A 22,419-nucleotide genomic window follows, 5' to 3' on the forward strand; every position below is an offset into this window, starting at 1 on the left:
AGTAGGGCTTTTATTTCCTTGATTAGCATTACTAAACAAGGAAATAAAGGCCCTACTAAAGCGTATTTTTTACATTACCTGGTTGGGCAACGGTTATTCTATAGAATGGCTAGGCAATGTATATAATGAACTTTATATCATACTTTGCCTGGTTCATTTTAGGAATGCTTAGTCATTCTATAGAATACCTGGTTATATATATTACCGGTACCATATTCTGTATATTCACAGTAGCTGAGTGGTTAGTGGTCACCTAAGATTGTAAATTCGATCCTAAACAAAATCAGAAGCAATTTAATGATTCGAATCTGGACCCAGATGTTCTTGATCTTTTGGCTTTTAAATAATCAGCTGGTTTTAGTCAATCACAGCTATCAACTCATCCATGCAACATTCCTTCATCCGTCTTTGCCTCAAAATACTCACCCTAGTGTGCAGGTATTAATACTTGTGTAATTAAATCTAATAATCTAATTTAATAATCAATAATGATCAAAGTAATCAAATCCTTTTTAATAAAACTAAATGGTTATATTAAATATTGAATCAGCACATCTGTTGGTACCAAAACAAAGGTTATCTCTGGTTTAAATATAAACAATACAAACAAAGATTCAACTCAGCTGATTTTTGTCTGCTTCGATAGTATGTTCAAATATTTCATATATTGATCATATATTTGAATAATATTCCAAATGTTAGTTTATTAATTTCTTCTACATACAAGAATAAATAGCAAGGTCACTAGGCAATTCCTTCAAGAGTCAATAATTATTGTCATTTCATTATTCAAAACTTAAGAAATTACTCATTTATATTTTCCGTCTTATTTACATATCTTTGTTCCTATGATATGAAATAGTGGGCTAAAATACAACACCTTTGAAAGGAAAGATAATCAGCACTTTTGACAAGATAGTAATATCAAGTATTTATTTATTAACATAGTTCCTATGATATGAAATGGTGGGCTAAAATACAACACCTTTGAAAGGAAAGATAATCAGTACTTTTGGCAAGATAGTAATATCAAGTATTTATTTATTAACATATAACTCTGCAATGGAACACTTATAATATATCAATACATCTGGTACCTTTTAAAATACGCACTTCACAAAAATATACATACTGTTTGTGGTTACAGTCTTCCAAGTGTTTATAGTATTTACTACGACTTTTTTCGCTATATGTAAACAAAACTTAACTTTCTACTTGCTTTTTGAAGCTTTACGTCCCTATGTTTTTGGTCTTTTAAAAGTTAAGAATTTAATTTTGGCACACAAGGACAATAAATATTAAGGTAAATATTAGGAACTGTGTTGGAGTAGTATACAATAAAAATGAAATACCATTTCAAAGTACACGGACGATTAGCCTATGGAGCTTAACACCTTGTGCTATCTATGACTTTTGTTAGTGAGTGTATATTACAACACGTTAATCGTAATAGGTTGTTTTATAGTTGTGTTTGTTTCATCTGCAAGAGTATTTCAACAACCCAGCAACATCTGTTTAACTACACCTTAGCCTTCGTGGATACATTAGTTCAAATAACAGACAAATGTTCTGATTAAATACTCGGCCAGTCTCATAACATGGAACACTTAGAACCACCGAAGGCATCCATGGGGCAGGGATTGGAAGAGGCATTGGTCTCTTCTCTGTCCACAGCCTCCATGAGCTGTCTGAACACATGGGAAACCAGAGAGCTGTACCTCGCGCTGCATTCTGCGTACTCACATCCCCACAGGGTCTTGACTCTGTCCATGACATCACGGCGACGGGCGAGGGAGGCGTCATCACGGGTGTTCAGGAGATCCACCTTGTTGCCGACGACCAGCCCGGGCAGAGAGTCTCTACTCTCGAGGATTTGTTCCCTAACAGTCTCTAGGTATCGGAAAGTATCTAGATCTGACAGATCCAGCACCATCATGTAGGCAGTGGCGTCTCTTAAGGGACAATCTCGCAGCTCGTACACGGAACTCACGGGGAAGTACGGAACCGCTGGCAAGTCTGTGATCTTCAGCTCGTACACTCGTCCGTTGACGATCACCGTCGGGTAGTAGGTGTGACGACTGTCGGTGGGGGCGTAGTCCTGGACGAAGCTGTTCCACACGAATTGCTACAGAGACAACATAATCAAATTTTATTAAGTTTTGGAATAGGAATTTGATCAGATAAATTTGTGAAACCACCTAAACATGCATTTATTTTGTTTTTGCGTTGAATTTAGGATACTGTAGTATGCATCCCGTCCACATTGACCTGCCCTAGCCAATTTGTGATCTTAAAAAAATACGAATCTGCTACAAAGTCTAAAATTATATTTTCTTTCTTATTATTCCTCACTGTAATAGCTGATGTAAGATAAAGTATGATATAGCTTTCAATAAGCTTTCCTCTCAGTTTGGTTTGAAGTTTTTGGATTTGACATAAATCAGTAGTTTTCATCAGCAGACCTTGTCAGTGGCTGGATTTGACTAATTCTCTTTAATTCTTAAACAGGCAACAATTTCACATTGGCGGGAAAAGCTTACTTCTCTATGGGTAATATTATATAGGCCTATATATCATAGAAGTTAAACTTATTAGTCGGATGTAAACCTAAGGTAAATACTAAGTAATAATGTAATAATGAAAATACTAAGTGTCTGAGCAAACAATCAAATATCACTGAAAGGTACATTAATATTGTATTAAATATCACAGTTAGACTGTTACGATCAAATAAATGAAAACTAAATTTAAATAATATTGGAAACTAAACCATTGCAACATATTACTATACAGAAAACATTTGATTTGAAAACAAACGACACTCTGAATATTAATCGACCTTTTTCACTGGAAGTAAAATTAGCAGGTGCTTACACACAACTAATTACTACCATCACTATGTACTACTATCACGCTCGAGGGACAGCATTAGAGCTTGTAGTGACAAGGGACCGATTGTTACGCTTGCTCTGCGCCATTATGGAAATGCAACAAAACAGGTTTGTCGGCACAACGAAAGTCTTTTTGAAATTTAACTTATAAACATTCAGTTTACAATGCAATATTAAACCAAAAATTACGTTCATGGAAAATTAAGCTATTTTGATTGTTGAGGATTACAAGTTCATTTTACAATTAAATTATTTAATTTGTCAGTTTATTTTAACGTTAAAATTACCGATGCTTTTGAATGAAATACCTGTTCTGGAAAAATTATTATTGTCTTTCATAAAGAATAACTAGTCACAGTTAATTAGGCTATCATCGATATCATAATAACGTTTTGAGACGTTTCATAGGGGATCCTAAACCACCTGAATAAACTTTCAGTTGCATAAATTTAAATAATACTAATCTTTCCACATCTAAGGAAAAGAAGGAATCATTCAAAGACACCCTTTGGTTGAGCATGTACCGACAAAACTCAAAATTAATGGAAACTCCAAAATACCAAATCACTCGGTTTTGTGAATTATATAAGTTTAAGCTTACATTTTTTCTTTTTAAAAATCAATTCTTATTTTATGCAAAAATTTAAATTAATTAAAATTAAAAAAAACTGCATACTTTGGCAAAAAAGGAAATATATTTGCCTTACAACTTCATTAGCTAGTTAATCATCTACTTTAAAAAAATTCATAAAATGACGATTTAATTAAATTTAGCATTATTGTGGTCCCTAAAGGCTTACTTGAACGGTCGTAGCTTAAGCTCTGCCATCACATTAGTATTCTAAACAGAGATCTCATTTAAACCGATCATCACCAGAATCAGAAAGCATTGTACACCACATTTAAACAGACACCGAAACAGAGAATCAGAACAAACATTCAAACATTTGACTCGGTGAAATGCCACATTGACTGATGACCAATAAACTATTGAACATACAGTTCAATTGTGATTCACTGATTTCGGGTTGTGTTATGGCGTATTAGGGCATTGCCTTGCAAGAAAGTGGGGTTGTTCAAATTATTACACTTTGGTACTTCATTTTCTGATATTCATATTATTCTGGTGTTTGCATGGTCACACATCTGGATGGATTATGCAAATTTGAGATCAGGTGTATAGGAACGATCGCTCACACAAAACCTGGTGAATTATTGAACTGAAGTTATGGGAAGATCTTTTGGACAAAATCAAACAATTCGTTTAAACTGTCGTATATAACATAGGTTGTGGTTTAATATTGCAAAAGCAGCTTGCGATGGTACTCAAATTTACTTCAACTGTAATAAATTAATATTATTTGGTAATGACGTTGATATATTGGTATTTATTGATATCGATCAATACTGAAATAGGTGTAGTGATTGATGTATGGTGTATGAACTAAAGGTGGTACATTGATATGCTATATTGTTGGTACATTGATGTATTGAAAGTTAGACTTAAAGATTTTTTTTATATGATAATTACATAATAGTCCAGTAAAATAAGACATTTTGGTATGCAAAAGGTCGGGTAGTTCTGATTTTTGGATATGTTGTTAGTATTGGGCCCATAACATAAAATCCAAGTTATCCACCTCGAGATATTGCCGCTCGCCGCGGGGCGCGCCACTTGTTATCGAAATATAAAAAATATGGCAATTCCCATTGTTTTAATCTCGCGAACCGTTGATTTTACCGAATATTTTATATTATTACATTAAAAAAGAATAAATTTTTGACAGTTTAAGCCCAACAGCAAGTATGTAGCGTAAATAATGGTCAAAATACAGACCATCAAAATAAATAAATTTAAAAAAAACGTATAAAAATTGTGGTTTTTTCAATATTTCCACATTATAGTTGTTCGAAGCAAACACCGTATTAATTTAGAGAGTATGCCAGTTTATTTGCTATTAATAGAAAATAAATGAAAGTGTGAATAAAAATACCCCCACCTCAGCAAACCTGCAGACTAAGCGAATTTCCATTTGCTTGATTTGATTTTCACAAACCTATTTAAATAACATTAGGTTTAACTGGTACCTAGGTTTGCTGCTACAGGGAGGGTAATATAGTATATAAAATAATACTAGTATGATAATAAACAAAAAATTTACCTTACCTTATAAAATTTAATAAAATTTACCTTATTTATAAAAATGTGTCTATAAATAAGGAAAAAACAATAATTAAAAATCTTTGCTATTGGAATAACTTGAGGTTTTTTAATTTACATTTTTTTAAATTTTCTCCGTAACCAATAACAAAAAAAAAAAAACACATTTTAATGTACTAAATTATTTGTTTTAAACTCTACAAAATTATTTAATGATACAATTGTAAAATTGTATGTTTTGAGGGTTAAAAATAAAAAAAAATATTCTTACTGGCAAAATACCTATAAGGCAACCGTTCCTATGGCCTTATCATGCCGATCATGCTTCGCGATCTCGTTTTAATAAATTAATGTACGTTTACATGATTCAATGATTCAATGATTTATTTAGGCCATTAAGCAAAAGCAATAGTCTAAGTCACTTACAATACAAAGTAAATGATAAATAGTCCATCTCTTGATTCACAAATAAAAGTAATGTTTGTACCAAATTCCACTAAATCGGATGATTTTTGGGAATCATCGTGCTAACGGACGATAATAACTTTTTTGGATACAGTTTAGTATAATCTTTTTTTTTTTTTTTTTTTTTTTTTTTTATACAGGGTCTCTAAAAAAACTCACCTAGTTTGAAAATTTATTTATTTATTGTACAAGATACAAACTACTCTTCAACGACTGATACCATAGAGAAGGCTATGGTGATACATTAAATGAAAGGTAATAAAATAAACGTTATTTTAACACTATCACATCTCAATATGCGAACCATTTGTAGCCCTGCAGACATGCAAGCTATTTTTACTCATTTTTATCATTAATATTTTATTATTTGTAATATAATTTATTACCAAAACTATGTTCAAGGTCAAATAGGTGTACGCAATTTATAGCCAACGTACGAAACTAAAACTTTGAAGTATACTCTACACAGCACGAAATGATCATTACTCATCCATTTGAACAATAGTATCGTGAGGTATTTTTAAAACTATGGAGTCTTTTTCGGACACCCGGTATAGGCCTATATACATCTATATTTATATATGTTATAACAATTTGAACCAACAGTATTTTTGGCCTCTAGGAATACCAAAATGAAAAAGTAAATCGGTCCCGGGTCTAGGTCTTACCATGAGACCTATTGTAATGGTGTATTCCCTATAAGGGAAATTTGCTAATAATTAGAATATCATTTATATTGAATGGTGTGTGTTGAGGAAACCACTATTTAATCTTTTCATTAATTTCGCTGTCTCGAGCAATGCGAGAATAGCGCACGTCAACAGTTTGCTCACTGTTAATGTTCAACTGACGTCATTTTTTATAATATTTCTCAACTTCCTACAGATTTGATGAAGACGGATCATCCCAAGTGCTCATCAAGTTACAACATTTTGTCTGTTATCCCTCGTCCTCGAGTCAATCCACCAGAGCTTTTCATTGTCTTTATGAGGGCCTGTAGACCAAATTCCACACCAGAACTTGTCTGTACGTCTTGTAGTGAAATTTCCGATCTTTGTGAATTTGTCGCGTTCTTCAATATCAATCCTGTATTTAAATTCAAATTCAGCATGTCCTGTATAGATGGGTGCACTTGGCGTGGAAAAATTATCCGCTGCATGGAAGATCTGTGGAGTGATTGTAATTGGAAGATCTTATTTGCCTGATCTTTCAGCCTCAATAATCTGTTAACTATGATAAACTGTTTTATTTTGTTTTTATGTGAAAGTATTGTACCCAAAGCTTAGCTTAAATGTTTATGTATGAACATTTGACAGATTTGGGAAGAATAGTTTTGCCGTTGAAGGTATATTTTGAAGGTATTTTTTTTTTCATGTAAACCTACATTTATTAAAACGAGTTCGCGAAGCATGATCAGGCCATGGGAATGGTTGTTTTATAGGGTCTTTTGTTAAGGACGGGTTTTTCGTATTTTTGACCCTCAAAACATACAATTTTACAATGTATCTCTAAACCATTTTGTAGAGCTTAAAAACAAATAATTTAGTGCATTAAAATGTTTTTTACAGTTATTGGTTACGGATAAAATTAAAAAATATAAATTAAAAAGCCTCAAGTTATTGCAATAGCGAAGATTTTTAATTATTGTTTTTTCCTTATTTATAGACACATTTTTATAAAATTGGGTAAATTTATTTGTTTTTTATCATACTAGTATTATTTTATATACAATATTACCCTCCCTGTAGCAGCAAACCTAGGTACCAGTTAAACCTAATGTTATTTAAATAGGTTTGTGCAAATCAAATCAAGCAAATGGAAATTCGCTTAGTCTGCAGGTTTGCTGAGGTGGGGGTATTTTTATTCACACTTTCATTTATTTTCTATTAATAGAAAATAAACTGGCATACTCTCTAAATCAATACGGTGTTTGCTTCAAACAACTATAATGTGGAAACTTTGAAAACCCCACAATTTTTATACGTCTTTGGAAAATTTATTTATTTTGATGGTCTGTATTTTGACCATTATTTACGCTACATACTTGCTGTTGGGCTTAAACTGTCACAAATTTATTCTTCTTTAATGTAATAATATAAAATGTTCGGTAAAATCAACGGTTCGCGAGATTGAGTGAAAAACAATAGGAATTGCCATATTTTTTATATTTCGATAACAAGTGGCGCGCCCCGCGGCGAGCGGCAGTATCTCGAGGTGGATAACTTGGATTTTATGTTATGGGCCCAATACTAACAACATATCCAAAATTCAGAACTACCCGACCTTTTGCACAGCAACCCCATATTTTCTGACAGATTTACTGGACTATAATAGACGCTCCGAACACTTTTGAAAACAATGTAAACACATAGCCCCGAGGAAACAAATATCAAAGTGGATAGAGGAAAAATAGTTGTAGAATAATGAACAATAGGAGAAACGACTTCAGAATGCTTTAGGTAATCAGAATGATCCCCCTGGATCCGTTTGTAATAGATGAGTTATAAATTACATGTTAAGCTCATTAAAAATTTATCGATGTCAATGGTTTTGTTGAGAATGAAAGAAGAGTCTCAATTGAAGAAAATAACTTAGTATACAGTAATACTGAAGGAACTTGACTTCTTTCAAGACCATAAAAGAGATTATTGTACCAGGTCAAGTTAGACATTGAGAAGGTCGGATCCATAAAAACAGAAGACTGTCCAAAATGGAAAATGTTTGATGGCGTGGCTAAGGCCCTCTGAGGCAGTGAGCAAGTCCATGATCTTACCTGTACGATGGATGTCTTGCCAACTCCTGGAGCCCCCAGCAGTACTAGCTTTACCAACTCTGGAGTGTCAGGGCTCAGCTGTGGCAGAGATATAGGAGTGCAAGGAGAACATACCCTCCCTCCCTCCAGATAGTCTAGGTTCAGTTCTGGAACAAAATGCCAGGTAAATGACTTTCATCATTGGCTTTTAAGGGTTTTCCATCGCATTTACAACCATATGGACCAGCTGTATGTTTTCATCAAAGAAGGACCTAGTTGACACAGAGTGTCCTATAGCCTAAAACCAAGTTCCATCCCTTATTATTTTTTACCGTGATAGTTTGACATAAATCATGTTATCGTTAACAATAACTTGTCCTTTCAGTTTAACTTGGTCCTAAAGTTAAACAGGATACAATCATTTACATCAACGCACTCTTTCGGTAGCTCAATTTAGCTAAGTCCCTTTCATTCTAAAACTGGTAACAACTTAAACATAGAAAACCGAGAGTAGTTTTATCCGTAGTCAAGGATCTAACTTCCTCATTAGTAACAAATATGTATTTTTGGTGTCTACAGAAGTGTCTTTTTGTATAGGGATATAGTGAACTCAATAAAGGGAAAATGCGGTAAAAGACCCTCCAATATTTTGGATTTGTTGAGGATCGGACTTTTCACTCTTGGGATGAAATTAATGTGGTGTTAAATATTACAATTTTACAAAGTAAACTTATTTGTATATTTTCTACGGTTGTTTTGGGCTGTGACGTTGTTTTTGTCCTTTATACACCCATTCATATTCAGCTGAAATTTTGGAATATTCATTTAAATGTTGTATATAAATTAATATTATATATATTAAGGGATATATATCTCCTTCTCTTGTATAAACGTTTTAATTTGTGAAAGCTGTAAAATCTTTTGATGATCGAAAATCATTTCGATGGTTCTTTATTTCTTTATAAGTTTGGGCAAAAATTTAATTTTTGCTCTTAGAGGCAGCCGTGTGATTCTAGTGATTGTAAATTGCGTGAAGTTTTTAACGATGCACCATTAGAAAGATCCCTTGTTTGAGATTAATAATGGTCTGTGGGAATTTTCTATATTTGACTCTTCAAAGAAATATCGGTTATATTTAAACATACTAAATTTAAAAAAAATCCGTATTATTATTAAAATGAAATATTGTAAATATATATGATATTTTTTGCGTTTTAAATACCTTAAAATACTCGTTTTAAATTTGTTTGTTACACAACCATATTTATAAATCCAGTGAATAACTTTTGTCCTCCTTTGTTTAAACAAAAGTATATAGCCCTAAAACTCAATATAAAACCGTAACAAATATTAAAAAATTCCTCTACAGAGTCGAACCTATTACTGTAGTGTTCATAGTAAGATCTAGATCATGGTATTTCATTTAATTTTATAATTATTTAAGGGCAAAAACTCCGTTCAGTTAAATCATTATATCTGCATGTTCATGCCTGGAGACCCAATAAGGACTGGTAAACATCAAATGTTGACAAGGTAGGAGAGGAACGAATAGCTGGCTGGTATATCGGCTTGTTAGACTTATGTTTATTCTAATCGAGGATTTACATTACTCTAAGATATCCAAATATATTTTCAATATATAATATAGCTTATACCGATCTATTAACTTTTAATCCAACCCAGTGTTATATGTAATCTAAGCATTTTTATAACGTCTAACTGATATCGTGTGATAAACTTTAAGTAGCTAAGTATCTATTATCGTTGTTCAAATTGACAGCTTTGACTTTGACTTGGCTATTATCGTTCACGGATACTGAGACAGTAACGGTATGGGTCATAAACATAAACAAATGACTTCACTGGCCCGAATCCGTATACTAATAGCTTTAACCTTATTGTCGGAGGATTTTTGAGTCGTTAAACAATAATACAAACACGTTTTCCTTCGTGTTAGTGGCGTCATTTGTTTGTGTTTATGATCCATACTGTTGATAATAATTGATCGGTTATTAAAAAAAAAACATACAAACGTTAACATTTTGAACAAATGAAAACTTGATTTTTTCCCCCTAATTTTATCGGACGAGATTTAAAATAAAATAAATATTTTAGACCAATGAGTTAGTTCACTTTGATAAATAGAATTCATAGGGATTAAAATAAGTTGTTAGAATGGGACAAAGAGACGGCACTTAGGGCGTTTTTCTCATAAGAATAACATGTGGAGCTTTTTTAGCCACTTTATTAAAGACCCGGCTCCTGGCCTATACATTCTTATAAAATTGTCTTATACGGTATGGGTCATAAACATAAACAAATGACTTCACTGGCCCGAATCCGACCCACCGACCTGACATGGCCGAGATTTGCACGAGAACTCAAGCACGCTCCCGACCTATAGCTGCTTCTCGTCCCCAGCGGTGACACTTATGAAAAAATACTTACCAACTGAGAAAGAGTCCTGACTTCTGCACTAAAAAAATATTACTCTTGAACATATTTTGTACTCTTGTAAATATTCATAACTTAAAGGGTGAATGTCAAAATTGAGAGAGAAGATCAAGTATTGTTGACATGAAGTCTTAATTTTTTTTTACAGAGTGAGGTTTTGTGTTGGTGTCTTTAATGTATATAGTAATTGGGTTCAGGACTCGAGACAGTGGCAATATGTGAACTCCAGAAAGGTTTGGCGGACCAAATTCACCCAAATGACCCAATGACCCCAATCAACACAAATCAAATATTGGTAGAGAAGGTGATTAGGAGGAATGATGATTGTTGTATGCCAAATGGCTTGGGTTCCCAAGTAGCCAAAACTCGTGGATTTCCGCAAAGGATGTTGGTGTTTCACCACCCCCTATCACTAGTTTGTAGGATGAACGATAATTTGTGCCAATAAAAAAGTTACTCTATGTGAACATGAGGATATTTTTATTTAAACTTTCAGTGGGATTAGATGTTCCAAACATGTCACCGCTGGGGACGAGAAGCACGCTATGGGTCGGGAGCGCGCCCGAGTTCTCGTGCAAATCTCGCGTGATTTGGAAAATATATGTGGAAATGGATAGGGATTGGAAATGTTTATGGAGTTGGACAGTAGTATAAGACATTTGTATGGGATGTTAGGCAAGGGGCCGGGTACATAAAAAAGTGGATAAAAACTCCCTTTGTTATTGTTAGGGGAAAAACGCTTCAAGTGCCGTCTCTTAGTCCTATTCGAACTTCTAAAATATATAATCATACCCATTTAAGAAATTGTAAAAAAGAGAATATCAACTTGAGTTGTGATGAAACAATTAAAGCCTAACCCTTACAAATGCAATGTAAATCGCTTATCTAAAAATATTTGCTAAGAGACATCTCTCGAATTATCTAAGGGATATTCACTACATAAGAGTATATCCGCTTAAAGCAAGTTTGTTTCCAGCATACATATAAACTTAAGAAACTAAACGACACAGACATACATCAAATCATGGGAAGGTTTTAATAATATTTTTAAACAGATCAAAAGCATGCACACCCGCTCAAAAGTAATTGAGGCTTCACGGGAATCCAAGTCGTCAATTTTAAACCAAAGTCAAAGGCGAAAACCAAAAAAGATATGGATAGCAAGACATCCAGTCCTTTGATACACGAACGATTCAATGACTTACAAGAAATGTCACTTGAGTTCTCTTTTTACTTGTGCCTTGACATATTTTACGCAAACTCATCCGAATACACTATTTTATAATATCTTTAAAAAGTTAAATTAATTACATCTTAAAATAAATAGATTTAAGTTACAAAATAAATATATAAATAGATTTATACGAATATTTTAACAAATTTTACGATCTAAATGCTTAATAAGTAAATACAATATTAAATCATTTGTATGGTTCTTATAAATATATAAGTTTTAAACGACACATAACATTTATTTCTTTCAAATTGAGACACATTACTGTACCTAATTTACTGTTTTACGCCAATACAGTAGTGCAATTATATTGATGAGGTTTTTATAAATAGCAATAGCTTAGGAAAGTTTGGATATTATATTATAGATGTATAAAAAATAAAAATTTCTTTATCGATCCGTAACAATAAGTAATGAAATGTTCACATATGAACATACTTAAATAATAATCGTTCTAAAAATATTTTGCCCTTGTTTGTACAAATTTATTTTGAAAACTAGGAAATTAGTTCTACACTAGTTTCAAAACGAATTCGTTAAATCTTTTTCCTTGTAATTTAGAGAAGTGGAAAGACGTAGTAAGTAGGTTTGCTCAAGAGTAATGTCCTGGACGAAGGAAGAAGCATAAGGAGAGGCCCATTTAACAGCTGTAAGTTTCCTTACTTAGCAGGATTATTTTTTTAAGACGATAATCATCTAACTAAATGCTTATGCTATCCTGGTGTGTTAATTCTGTTCTATTTCTGGTTATTATTTAAAAATATGTTTGCCTACGACAAATTAAATTATATTTTTAATCAGCAGATGAAGTATGCAATTCTAGTTACCGTAATATTATGACATTACTCGTATAAATAATAAATAAGACTTTACAGACGTAACCAATTGCACAACTATTTACGCAATTTACAACCAAAAGTGTATGTATACACACATGCAATTATACATCAAAGAATGACGATTAGATTTGAAATGGCAATGGGATTTTAAACTAGTAAGTTTTAATAAACCAATTACATTGTTTTTTCTCTTTGAGAGATATAGAGCTAGATACAGTTGGGGATATCAGATTAATATATTTTTCAATATTGTAAGCTTCTGATTTGAAGTAATCGAATTTATCCGAGTGACTACTCAATGACTATCGATTGCTAATTCTGGATGATCATTGTTGCATTGTTGCTGGCTGAATTGTAATCGATGGTTTTAGTCAGTCTACTGTATACAAACACAATCACAACATGCCGACGAGTTTAATGGATTGGCAATAGCTGTTCGTGTATGATACCGAAATAAGACAGGTGCAGTTTTGAGATATACCTTGCAAGGTTTAACGATAGCCCTCTATAACTTTCTATTTTAGGAGTCTATTTAAGAAATAATTTAAGACAAAACATGGTTTATAACATGAGGCAAAAAGTAATTTCATCATAAAAACCGTTATGCCATCGTGATGGCATATAGTATTGCTATAGGAGTGATGTTTTGTTGGTAAAATATAAATATAGTATACAACACTTGATTTTTGACCAATTCCTAAACTTAAGATGTTTAAATATTCTTGACGATCACATCCAATGGATGTGTTCTCTCACTCTACAACCCTTTATTATTTCAAAACTTGACTAATAATAACAATCTTTTAAATTGCCATGTCAGCTTACGTATTGATAAAAAATAGAGCAACGTTGGTTATTTATTTTAATCCCAAAGAACAAAAAAATCTTATCTTATTAAGCTTAGTTAATAATTATGACAATTATCTTAATTAAGCTTAATATTGTTCGTTTCTAACCACGATTTTGTCTTTCCAAAATATGGAATACACCACAGACGGTTGTTTTACGAAATTACCGACCAACACACAAATCTATAAACAAATATATACTTCTTACAATTAATTGTAATGTAAAGACTCTGCACAGTTTTGTCCGTTAGTAAAAATAATTGAATTTTGGAATCGTTGAGTGAAGACAGTTAATTGTAATATCAACAAAGATTTCAAGTAAGATTTTAATCCGGCAACGAATTTATGTAGTTTTTACTCACGTTTGATCGCTATAGGTTTGAATTGCACAACTATACAAGTACTGTAATGCTATCAATAACAATGATCGTAAGTGAGGTTTAACTTGCCACCGTAGCAACTCGGGGAAAACACTCCCTTCCTGTTTTTCGCGCAATTCCCAGAACGTACAGACTACTGCCACACATAAATATCAACCGTTTCTCTTTCCTCTGATACTGAAATATATACCTTGCCAGGTTTCTTTTCTGACACAACCACAAAATATTTCTCGTACCCTAAATCACAAAATGAAAACGCAATTTACATGACTAGAGCAACATAATCTGGAATTAAATAAACTAAAAACGCCAAAACAGAGTATTTTGTAGGCCTACTCATTTGATCAATTGTAATTGAATATATTTTTCTTTTGGGTTTATTTCCACAAATTCATTAAATAAGTTTGCACCTTCTGCAAACATGTAGATTTATTTTAAATGCCGTTTTTTATACTGATTCAATAAATGGTAACTTCTTACAACTTACTCTATATTTTTTACCGTCCATATTTTGTTATGTTAAATTGTAGACGTTAAATAATGTGTACATTATATTAAAACTATTACTTTTTTTATGACATAAATTGTTATGAAAAGTAAAATAGAATCTAAGTACTTCAGGTATGGGTCCAGATGCAAATACATTGTTTATAGCCCATATTATTTTATTTAAGAGTTTTCTCTTACCTAAGGAATGTCGTTCCAACTGGATGGTCCTATCTTTGTTGTCGTCCATGATCTCCATAGCTGACTTGAGTCGGCAGCTCTGAGCCTTGGGCTGATCCCTGCATAACAAAATAATAAAATCTCCATCAGGGAATCATACTAATGAGTTATTATTGATTGAAAGTCATTTATTCAACCTGTAAAAATAATATTGGTGTTAGGCTTCCAAAGTCTGTATAGACGGTACGGTAGAAGACCGCATTATCGAGTTTGCCAAAATAGTGGCCAACGGTTCTGATCAAGAACTTCTCAGTTGAATCGTACCTAGTTTGTCTCGAAGATAAATTCTGCAACACATCAGAAACGTAAGATAAAGTAGGGTATTCACAACATCAACGATGTGGTAATTCCTCGATGACATAGATTTGGCAGTTTATGGACATAATGTAAGTTTTTTACGATTATTGATTTTTTTCACAAATTTAAGCATGCAAATTACAAAATAACCTTTGGAATAAATGTTGAAATAATGCATACAGACTTCAGTGTTATACAATTATACAGGGTGAACTACGTTTAGATCATAAAAAACAGAGTGTTCAAAATTTAGAGTTTGCCACTATTGCCGTTATTGGAAACTTGTGGCCATTTTTGAAAAGGTGGAATATTTTTAATGTATTATATGATCTTTTGAATTTAAATGCAATTCTAGACGTATTTTACTCTTCGCGTTTTCCCTCCAAACATACTTGTTTAGGGGTTCAGTTACAGCATGCAGAATTTACACAGCTATCCACATTTACCCAGGTTTGACATGCTGTAACTCCTACGAGTATCTTTACATGGTAAATGTCAGAATAAAAAAGATTAAATCACTTAAATTCCAATCATAAAATACAACTTGTAGTTAATCTCATAACAAAATAGTTTAATCTCTTTCTAAATTTAATTGTTTATAGAATACTAATGGTAAAAACAGTTAAGATTTTCATAATATATAAATGCATTTTAGAAACAAAGTGGTATTCAAAAAGCCATTCGGTAACAAATTCATGCCCGTTATAATTATATTTGGAGAGGATCGGTTGGTTTTAAGAGGAGGCATTATGGATTTGTTTATACTTTTTAAATCAATTACATAAAGGGTGGACCAAAAAAACTGGGACAATTTAAAAATGTTATTACTCAGCTATTATAAAGGCTGGAGAGTTCATTGATGCGGCAAAAGAAAGTTTATTTGATGCCATTTAGTGTATTGTTACTATGGATCATCAATGGTTGCCGCAACATCGTGCCTTTGTCATAGAGACTTTTTGAAGAATAATTTGACTTTCATTTCTACTCAACGTCAATTTCGTGTTCACTTCAACTTTGGCCGTAATGGTGCAGCCCCAAACCAAATAAACTACTCAAAGATGGGTAAACAATGTCCTAAACACGGCTTTTGTACTAAAAATTAAACCTATGCAAATTTAAATTTCAATGCAATGTTTTGCAAACGGTTGGCTTTGGACGCTCAACGCAGCTTACTCGCACGAACCATTTCAAAGTTTTCTGGCGTTCGAACAGTCCGAGGTCTCCGACTAGGTTTGATTTTGAGTGCAGAAGCCGTATTCTGCAAATTACTTACCCAACCTTGAATAGTTTTACGGTTTGGGGTTGCACCATTACGGCCAATGTTGAAGTGAAAACGAAATTGACGTTGAGTAGAAATGAAAGTCAAATTATTCTTCAAAAAAGTCTCTATGACAAAGGCACGATGTTGTGGTAACCATTGATGATCCATTGTAACTATACACTAAATGGCATCAAATAAACTCTCTTTTGTCGCATCAATGAACTCTCCAGCCTTTATAACAGCTGAGTAATAACATTTTTAAATTGTCCCTGTTTTTTTGGTCCACCCTTTACATTAATACTAAAACTAAGATGTCATCATCAGTAGGATGTTTAATAGTTTCGTGTACATTTATTTGAACGGACGTTACAAGTGACCGAAGAATAGCAACATAGCTATCTATCTTCATGTTAAACTCCTTAAATCTGATACATATTTTACCTTAGAACTCTAAATAAAAGCACATGATACTGAGTACGCAGTGCCGCTATTAAATCGAAGATAAATAATTATTATTTTGCTCTCACTTTGTGGAGATCCACCTAATCAAACATAAGTTTTACTTGTCAAATGCATTAGTTTTAATGTATAATTTGTAAAAAATTTCATTCAGAAATTGACCTTTGTGAATTTTACTCATATTACAAAACTGTGTAAAAGCACTGTGGAAGTGGAAATAACACAAACATACGTAACCAAATGAAACTTGTAAAAGAATATGCCACAAAAGTCTATGGGCTGCTTAGGAATTTCTCACGAGAATTTGAAGTTATAGGAAGTTCTATTAGGGCTAAGGGAGGCGGGGTGAAGATAAAAAGAATGTTTTCCCCGGAGGCCATAACCTTATATCCTTTCGCATATAAGGTGCTTCGAATACCCCACGTAGCTCCTTAGACAGAAAACTCTTCCAAGGCGTATTTAAAGTTACTTTATGATTATAAATGTATTTCAATAAAAACTGTTATCACAAACCTCTCTTATATCGATTTAAAAATTGTCAAAAAAGCTCAATTTAAATTTATGGTATAAGCGAACCACTTTTTACACCAGTCTTCCAAATATTAGACTTTAACAATATTTCTCCAATGTTCATCTTCTTCTACCACTGTTTTCAGCTATTGTATCATTTTTGCGGTAATGTATTTTAAGGTTTATTTGTTTTATTAACAAATAAACCAAGGTTAAGGTTGGTCCTTAATACGTTTAACTGAATCGATTATGTGAATATAGTTGTGAGTTTTTATTCATATTTCGTTTTATGCTAACTGTACTCATAGATATGCATTGATTTCTTTTCAATCAACCATTGAAATATGGAATATACATATTGAAAATGTTGGGAGATTAAATAAAAAACTATTTTGTAAGGCAATAAACTCCTAATGCCAAACAAGAATGTGTTCTTTGGTATAGGCTAATGGAATAATTTGCTAAAGTTTTGACGAATGATAAGGAAAAACAACTGTTCTAGAGCTATGGCGTCATAAAACACCGGATTCTTACAGCAAACTGCGTAGTGGTTACATTAAACACCCGAGTTTCACACTTGCAACATCTTTATAAAATATATATACGGTAAACCGTCACAAATGTGAAAAATGTTCATACTTGGAACCCTTTATCATACTTAAACGATCTGTTTTCAACAAAAAAATATATTTCACTATACTTTAAAACAGTTGGTTCACGTCTTGTGATTCAAAATAAGAATTAGAATTGAATTGAATAATGAAATACTACTGAATAAATATTACTAGACGTAAGAATTTTACGTTCGTATGGATGTTTTCTACGGAAGTCATTTAGTGTAAGAAATCAAACTTGTAATCAGCCTGATAAGAAATGCATGTTGACGTAGTTTTACACTTTGTAGATCGTCTAATACAAACAGTATCCTAAGTCTAAAAAGGTGTTCTTTCCTGGTAGCTAAACAAGAAATAAATTATTTCAGACCCTTCAGATATTTCAATTTGTATTAAAAGTTTTAATCAAGATGTATCCAATTGGGAGACAGGGAGTTGAAACATTAATTTAATACGATCTATCGATATCACATCTATATTTAACCAAGCAGACCACAGTAGGGATTTTTGGAATCCTGTTTACTACCTGCATTATTATCATTAGCTACGAATACGAAAAAGTAAATAGACTTTCAAAAATTTAGTTAACATTGGTTTATAAATGAATTTGTATTGCAATGTGAATTTCTTGTTATTACAAAAATATTCAATGAAATAATATATAAACAAGTATTTAATATACAGAGTTTATTAACACTTCACAAATACAAATTTAATTTTAAAGTATTCAAAAACAATACAGTAAATTTCTTATCAATAGTAAAATATTTTTGATTTCAATTAAACTCCCAGATAGTTAATGAATATCCTAGAAGGACATATCCTTGAATATCTTCATCATTTAAATGTACATATCGTAATTTGTATGGTAGAGAATAGTGATTATTTACTATCCTTAAACAGCAATTTTTTTGAATTAGATGATGTCAACTCAAATAATGTATTCACCTTAATATATTGCAACATTAGAAGCTTACGACAAAACTTTAATAATTTTTTAATAGAATTTTCTCAATTAGAACAAGATATTACCTTTATTGTATTAAGTGAAGTTTGGATTAACACCGATGAGTTAAATTTATTCAATATTCCAAATTACAACATTTTTGCACGTTGTAATGACTCCTACAGATCAGGTGGTGTCATATGTTACGCTTTAAAGGATATATGTGTCACAGAAGCAAATGTAAACAGTATGAGGACTGCTGACACGCTCCTCTTAAATATAAAAATTAGTAAACATTATTTTAAACTATTTTGTATATATAGACTGCAAGAGTTTACTGAGAAGGATTTTGTAAACGAACTAGAATCTTATATGAATTATTTTACTACAAATACAATTTTGCTGGGAGACGTTAATATCGACCTGTTAGATGGAAAAATAAATTCTAAAAACTATCAGTACCTTTTAGAGAACAATGGGTTTTTATCAATAGTTAAGAATGCTACTAGAATCACAACAAATTCTAAAACACTAATCGACCATATTTTTATTAAACATAGGCAAGTAAATAGCTTTAAGCAAGCAATATTTGATTTGAATATAACAGATCATTGTTTATTGGGTCTTAAATTTAATGACATTTCTTTAGACCAAGACAAAAAAAAAGTATTTTGCGAGAAGCAGACTATAGATTTTGATAAGGTTATTGGTTGTTTAAAGTCTATTAGTTGGGACGAAGTTTTTAATGAAAAAAATATTGATTTATGTTATGAGAAGTTTAATTTAATTTTAACTGACGTTGTAAATAAGTGTTCTAAAACCATTTCAATAGATAAGAGTCTTGCTAAGGCCAAACTACTAAGTCCTTGGATGACGACAAGTCTCTTAAAAAAAATACGTAGAAGAAAAAAACTGTACGTGTTAACCAAAAAAAGGCCATATGATTTAGTTTTAAGGAATCACTATAAAATGTTCTACAATAATTTAAAACTCGAAATGGATAATGTCAAAAAATTGTATTATTCAAATCATATTCGAAATGCTGATGGTGACCCCGCTAGACAGTGGAGGGTCATAAATAGCCTAACTGGTGAAACCCGTAATCAGTGTTTTGATAAGGTTGAGCTTGAGGATGGAACTATTGACAGTGACTCACAAAGTGTAGCAGATAGAGTTAATCATTATCTGATGAACATTGTGCAACCTGATAACGATACACCTTCACTGGCCGACCTGGGTCTACATCAGCGTTGCCAATCTTTTTTCATTGTGCCAACCACTGAAAACGAAATTATAGGTGTCATTAATGGTTTTAAAAATAAAAAATCTTCGGGTTTCGATAATTTTAATGCATTATTAGTAAAAAAAATAGCTCAATACATTGCACCTGTTTTAACCTATATTTTTAATAAAAGTTTTAGTGAAGGTATTTTTCCTACTAAGTTAAAGTTAAGTGTCGTAATACCAATTTTCAAGAAGCCAAACTTAATAAAATTGAACAACATAAGACCAATCAGTCTACTTTCATCTTTTTCTAAGATATTGGAGAAGCTAATGGTTAACAGACTAGTAAAGTATTTCAATCAAATAATTTTTTTTTCTCAATGGCAGTTTGGGTTTCAGCGAGGAAAATCTACAGAAGATGCTCTGTTGAATTTTACAAATTTAATATATTCAAGTTTTAACAATGGCAACAAAACGACAGGTCTCTTTGTTGACTTTATGAAGGCCTTTGACCTGGTTAACCATAATATCTTACTATTTAAGCTTGAGGCAGCTGGTATCAGAGGTGTGGCGCTCAATTGGTTCCGCAGCTTCCTGACTGGCAGAGAACAGCAGGTACGGGTAGGTGACTGCCTCAGCAGACCACTGCCCGTAACTGTAGGTGTGCCGCAGGGCTCGGTTACCTCAGCAATTTTATTCCTTGTTTTTATTAACGATTTGCTTGACAAGAATTTTAAAGGTCAAATCCAAGCTTTTGCCGATGATATTGGTTTTCTTTATTCTAATAAGGATAAGGAAGTTTTAAAAATGAATTTAATGTTTGATTTAGACATACTCCAAGATTGGTGCTTAAAAAACAAAATGAAAGTTAATGTTAGTAAAACAAAGTTTATAAATTTTGGCTACAGAGAATTTTCTTTTTCATCTCCTATTTTGTATCACATACAAGGCTGCCAACGTGTAGATTGCCAATGTGAGGAAATTGAGAAAGTTAAATCATTTAAATACCTTGGGATACACTTTGATGAAAAATTTACGTGGGAAAAACACATTCAAATTCTGCATGCAAATGTCAAAAGATCAATTAGAAAATTTTATTTCTTAAAACATTTTTGTGAAGAACATTTATTGAAAACACTTTATTACGCACTAATACATTCACGTTTGCAATATGGATTAATATGCTGGGGAGGTACTTTCAAAAGTTTCATCAATCGTTTAAGAACAACTCAAAATCATTTTTTAAGAATCATTTTTAATAAACAGTTGAGAGAAAGCTCATTTCCGTTATACTTTCAATCAAAAATAATGCCGATTCAGAATCTTTTTATATTTAAAGTATTAAAATTGTTTTATCTTAAAAGTGGGAACAATGGAACTGATAACCTATATTACAATACCAGAAGTGTAGATAATTTGTTTTACAGGACCCCTAAAGTCAACAAAGAACTGTTCAAGCATTCGTATCTATTTTTGGGGCCTTTTGTTTTTAATATGTTGCCAATTGATATAAAAAGAAGTAACAATGTTAATAGTTTTTGTAAAAGGTTGAAAGAATGGTTATGTAATATAAATGATACTTCGTTGCTTCGTAATGTTTTAGAATAAAATCTATGTTTTTCACATCGTTAAATTGTAGTACGTTTTTTATATATTTTGTGTTCATTATTTACATTTCAGGCAGTCAGATATGTATATTTTAATTTTTAGAAGTAGACTTAATTTCAATATGTAACGCTACAGGTAGCAGCAGGAGTGATAATTTTAGTAATGGATTGATAAGACTGAACTCTTCATTTCATGTATAGATTAGATAAGTTTTGTGTACACTGGCCACAATTACTGGACAAAGTGGCCAGTTAATTTCCGAATTGTTTTATGATTTGATGATTGTTTGTTTTGAGGAAATAAAATTCATTATTCAATTCATTATTCATTATTCATTATCAAATACCTTTAATTTTTTAATTTTGATTTCTTGAAAAGGAGATGTTCAGTTAACACATTCCTATTCTGTAGCTAGAACGTCCACTAAGACCACTTGATATAGATCGAAGCTTTTTGGATTCTAAGGAACCACTCCTCAATCTGGAAATATTGGTGAACTTTCGTATTTCACTGTTAAATAACGCATTACTACAGTTTGAAGCATTTTGAAAATGTGTTTATAAAACTTGGTCACAGAATCCGGTATGTTCCTTTAACTTAAGCTTCAACAATAGTTCTTCAACGTCCTTTTGGCGAAAATACAGGTAGTATAACTAGGTGAAATTAGCGAATGCATTAATAAAACTCTCAAAACTACGATAATAAACTCCGAAATTAGAAATAAACTTAACGATTCTATAGTTGATCAGT

The 22,419-nt window shown here is 32.1% G+C and overlaps 1 protein-coding gene across 1 annotated transcript in view; it reads right to left on the reverse strand.

Annotated features, from left to right (window-relative positions):
• Positions 1 to 1,136: 1,136 nt before the first annotated feature.
• LOC128998458 (ras-like protein family member 10B) overlaps positions 1,137 to 22,419 on the reverse strand; it is a 30,513-nt gene continuing 9,230 nt past the window's right edge. Inside the window, exons 2-4 of the mRNA XM_054424589.1 lie at positions 14,712 to 14,809; positions 8,291 to 8,436; positions 1,137 to 2,125 (exon numbers count right to left, since the gene is read on the reverse strand). Coding sequence (XP_054280564.1) covers positions 1,592 to 2,125; positions 8,291 to 8,436; positions 14,712 to 14,769 — 738 coding nt within the window. The 5' untranslated portion in view covers positions 14,770 to 14,809 and the 3' untranslated portion in view covers positions 1,137 to 1,591. The remainder of the gene's footprint in view (positions 2,126 to 8,290; positions 8,437 to 14,711; positions 14,810 to 22,419) is intronic.

Source organism: Macrosteles quadrilineatus, unplaced genomic scaffold (assembly GCF_028750875.1).
Source record: "Macrosteles quadrilineatus isolate MER2022 unplaced genomic scaffold, UCM_ALF_1.0 Scaffold_7__1_contigs__length_78375512, whole genome shotgun sequence".
Classification (NCBI taxonomy): Eukaryota; Metazoa; Arthropoda; class Insecta; order Hemiptera; family Cicadellidae; genus Macrosteles; species Macrosteles quadrilineatus.